Source organism: Homarus americanus, unplaced genomic scaffold (assembly GCF_018991925.1).
Source record: "Homarus americanus isolate GMGI-L3 unplaced genomic scaffold, GMGI_Hamer_2.0 scaffold29927, whole genome shotgun sequence".
In the NCBI taxonomy this organism is placed as follows: domain Eukaryota; kingdom Metazoa; phylum Arthropoda; class Malacostraca; order Decapoda; family Nephropidae; genus Homarus; species Homarus americanus.
Window position 1 is genome coordinate 11,684 of NW_024744954.1, and position 4,631 is coordinate 16,314.

Genomic DNA, 4,631 nt, shown 5'->3' on the forward strand with positions numbered 1-4,631 from the left:
GTCATGTACTGTACGGTACACCAGCTGCTATGTTTTACTGTGATGTTGTGTTTTATTGAGTGACTCATCATATGTGTCCTGGGCCGTCCTCAGATGCCTCCTGTATTAGAAGGTTCTGACATTTGTTGGTATATTAGGTTCCCAGTCTACTGTCCATAGACTATTGTTATGGGATGAATCTGGGCGTCTGGTGGGATTTCTGCTTATTATTGGTGCAGTTGAATTTTACATTGTATTTCCTTAATCAAAATTATGATACGAGAAAGTTGAGGCTTTAATTAGTGGATGTTAGTGAAGTAAATTAGTATGGGTATAATTAAGGAGTTAAAAAGTAGAACAATATATTTGTATTTGCAAACATAAGTACTGGATGGATCAAGATTTTCTGAAGCTTGTGCTCTATGTTGTTTTCTAACTTTTGGTACAAGAAGTATCTTAACACACAAAACTTAAGATCAAGGCAGCGGCAAATTTTCACTAAGATAATACTGTACCTTCACTGTGTCTTATCTCGTAATCCAATTTAAGTGAAGAAAAAGAAGATAAAGAAAAAATCACAGAGACCCGAGAACCCGGACCCTGGCCTGGGTTATGTTACCATGGAAACATCTTGGCGTCTACAGCCCTGTGTTTAGGCTTCCATGATGTGTGCGAGGATGAGACTCCCTAAGTGAAGCGTCTCTCTTATCACTGTACTTATTTCTTTTGACCTGAAGGAAAAGGATGAGGTAAATTACTGTGAACACGTAGATCAGGATACACTGTGTCTTGAGGGACGGTACTTTGCTATTTTATATTTCTTTTCTGACATCTGATCGAAGTATTTTGCATAAATATACAAATAAATCACTGTGGGTGCACGTGATCCATGTACATATGTAATAGTTACAAACAAGAAAGAAAACACGAAGAGTTTTAGGCATTTCACTGTTGTTCATAATAACTATCTATCTATCTAATAAATGATTAAAATCAGTATTCATTTAGATACTGTATAAGACCCCAAAGCAGCCGGGTGTTAATTCTGTTCTTGGAATTTCATCCGGCTGACATAACGGAAATAATTACACTAATTGTAAATAAGAGAGTTGAAAGGTGAAGTACTGTACTGTATAGTTCTACTTACCTGCAGGTAGTGTTGACGTGGGCACTACTGGTACAAAGGGCTGGAGAGAACGTGTTATAAGAGACCCAAGTAGCGTCTGGCGGGTGTGTCAGGGGTCGACCTGCCTACCTCCCGGTTTCTTCCCGTCCCTGCTCATGACTACTAATAACAGGAAAACACGCCTGACACTGACACAAGACGTTCACGAAATACACTTCTGGGAATTTATTAAAAAAAAAGAAAAAACGTTGATGGTCACTAAAAATATGTAATAGAAGTAAATAGACTCCATACAAATCGACCACATCACTGGGACATCTTTCTGAATATTTTGTTCTAAGAGGGAAAAGGAGAGAGAGGTGGTCACAGAGGAACAAGTATGAAGCAACTTGACAGTTAACATTCGGAAAATTATGAGTAAAGGAGGAACAGTATATAGATGGTAGAGGGTTAGAGAGATACGTAATGACATTAGTTTATGGATGACTGGTGAAGGAATTGGGGGGAGGGGGTGGGGGGTGGAAACATGACGGCGATGGAAAGAGAGATGGGAAGACAGTGTATATATCCTTACGCGTTGGCTTCCTCTGAGGGATGATTTGTACACTTGTCTCGTGTTGACTCTTAGTATTTCCTGGTGTTTCTGAGTACCTCCTGTTGTCTATAAGTACCCTCGATGTCCCTGAGTACCTCCTGTTGTTTCTTGCGTATCTTCTGTTGTCCCTGGAGTGCTTTCTGTTGTCCTCCTGAGTGCTTTGTTGTTCCGAGTACCCCCTGTTGTCTCTGAGTACCCCCCTGTTGTCCCTTAGCACCCCCCAAGTGTCCTCGAGTACCCCCTGTTGTCTCTGAGTACCCCCTGTTTTCTCTGAGTATCCCCTGTTGTCCTGAGCACCCCCTGTTGTCCCTGAGTACCCCCCCTGCTGTCTCTGGAGTATCCCTGTTGTCTCGAAAATTCTCCTGTTTTCTGAGTATCCCTGTTGTCTTGAGTACCTCCTGTTGTCCCTGAGCACCCCTGGTTGTCCCTGAGCACCCCCTGCTGTCTCTCGAGTATCCCCTGTTGTTCTGGAGTACCTCCTGTTGTCCCTGAGTACCCCTGTTGTCCCTGAGTACCCCCTGCTGTCTCTGAGTATCCCCTGTTGTCTCTGAGTACCCCCTGTTGTCCCTGAGTACCCCCTGTTTTCTCTGAGTACTTTCCGTCAAGCAGGTGTGCGCTAAATGGTTTGTCCCGCTACATAATGTTGTATGTGCTGCAGTAGTCAGACTTTTAGACTTAACCAGGTGTTAGATGGAGCCTGATGTCCACATGTAATTCTAACCTTCCTCTTGGTCTTTCAACACATCTCCTGAAACCGTGATTGATTCCCAGGGCGCTGTCCACTGGGAGAAGGAAACACATCGTTCCAAGAGAAGAGCAGACGATTTAATATTTAATCTATAAGTTAAAGTCAATTAATTGTGGCTATGGACGATTGATTAACTTCTGTTATAATTAAAAGATGTTTACCCATGTCATAATTAGTGCTCACTGATGGACAGCTAGATTGAAAATACTGATCTATTTATTTTTTTTTTGTAATATACCATTAAAAAACCCAGTTTTACAATGAATATATCGCCATATTGTATGAGGCATCTCTAAAATCCTTCTCTTGTTCATAACTTGATGATAAATTAATTCATTATTTTAAGAGGGAAATTATGTGGCATTTGTAATTAAAATTATATAATATAACAGGTAAGAAATTGCTATCAAGATAATCAAGTTCGTTTTATAAAAGACGGAATATATTTAGCACGTTAAATCATCTGACTATGAGCTTTAATGACAATTATCTTCACTTCCCTCACGTTTTCCTCTATAAGTTTGGTCCACCAAAATTGTGGTTCGCAGAGACTTTAAAGAGCGGAGCCAATTTGAACCTTTCTGTTGAGAGGAGTTACTGTATGATACCGGGGAACTGTGCTAGCAGACCTGGCCACACATGAACATTTTATTTGCTGTTTTCATAGTGTGTAAATATACCTTCATAGTACTGTGGTTATGACATACAAGGCACGTATAACATATGAGTGGAGCATCTTAGCCTTTGTCTTTATTCACTACTTCTTTAGAGGCAACTGAATTTACAGAAACTGAGAGAAGAGCTTGTGTATATTCGTTTACAATGGGTGTCCCTCACATTGCATCAGGTTAGATCAATAACGTGCGTGCGAAGTGTGTGTGTGTGTGTAAACGAGACAAAGAAAGATAAGCGTGTGGATGTGTATCTTTTTAAATATTTCTTAAGTCGAATAATATAAAAAGAGGTGAAATACAACACGAACGATAATTAATGGTTAACTGATACACAAATCAAACTCCTTTAATTTTAAAATCGAGTAATAAAACCCTTGACCTGTTTTTAATACGAAGATACCTCTAATGTGTTTTCTCCTTCAAGTAGTTTTGAATAATGTGGATTGAATTTACCCGCTATCTGTCATTCTTTAACTTTTTGACGTTATTTCCTCCAAATTTTGAAAATATTGTCTGCTTAATATTATATATAAACAAAGCATAATTATTTATTCCCTTTCGTGGTATTTCTATATAATGTCATAAAAGAAAACTTTCCCACGAGTAAACTAATCCAAGCGCGTTTTTTGCCAACAAAATGTGTCAGATTTGAGTTAATGATTGATTAGGTCTGGCCGTAATTAATATTGAATGTCAGGGTAAATTTGTTCATGTTGAAGTAACGAGTTCTTTTCGCTTCGAGTTGGGTGGCTGTTGTTCCCGGCTGAACGAACACTTGTACACCCAACCAAATTTTGGCCTCTCTATATTTAATGGGTTCTAGACTAAAATCATTTAGAATAATAGTTGCGATTGGGGCTCAGTAGAATTCGGATCCATTACAATTGGATCATTTTAGGATTGGGATTCAATTCTAAAAGTTAGGTTGCAGACTGAGGACTCATTAGAACTACGCATTAATCATAATAGTTACCATAGGATAGGCTGGGGCTCCATTTAGACTGGAGCCCATTGGAGCAGTCAACTTTAGATTTATCACGAGCTTAGAGACACCTCCAGCTTGTTGATGAACCATGTCAGCTTTTAGTGGACAGTTGGTGTAGCAGGCTATGTCAACAAGGGTGGTGGAGACTGGTCATGCCCTGTTGTCTACCACAGCCTTGCCCCTATCTATTGTGGTGAGGTAGCGAGGCTGTGTGTCTTTTTGTAGCAGTTAAGAAGAGTCTCTCTCTCTCCTCTCTCTGTCTTTTTGTCTGTCTGCTTGCCTGTCTGTCTATCTGTCTGTAATTTTCTCTCTCTGTCTCTTGTTCTCTACTAATGTCTCTTTCTTTCTCTCACTCTCTTTGTCTGTCTTTCTTCTGTTTGTTTACCCTAAGTAGAAGTGACAGTGCCCGCGTCTACTTGGATCAACCTCCGCGTAATGGTTGGCAAGCGACCTCCAGGATGACTCCCGTATGTGAAAGAAACCTTAGAGATGAGAGGAACATGAAGTGTACAGATACCGGGACG

General features: G+C 40.1%; 1 protein-coding gene across 1 annotated transcript; it reads right to left on the bottom strand.

Moving 5' to 3' along the window:
* Nucleotides 1–1,910: 1,910 nt before the first annotated feature.
* Nucleotides 1,911–4,197, bottom strand: LOC121878275 (cold-shock protein CS120-like). The gene is made up of 2 exons (XM_042384370.1): nucleotides 4,096–4,197; nucleotides 1,911–2,333 (listed from the first exon to the last, which is right to left on the bottom strand). The coding sequence occupies exons 1-2, from the start codon at nucleotides 4,195–4,197 to the stop codon at nucleotides 1,911–1,913; spliced, it is 525 nt and encodes a 174-aa protein (XP_042240304.1).
* Nucleotides 4,198–4,631: the final 434 nt, after the last annotated feature.

What these genes read in the sequence shown, in the direction of transcription:
- LOC121878275 (XM_042384370.1), bottom strand. Translation starts at nt 4,197, where the DNA reads ATGGTTCATCAACAAGCTGGAGGTGTCTCTAAGCTCGTGATAAATCTA. An exon ending in GAGCCCCAGCCTATCCTATG is followed by an intron (nt 2,334 to 4,095) that starts GTAACTATTATG and finishes AACATTATGTAG; the next exon opens with CGGGACAAACCATTTAGCGC.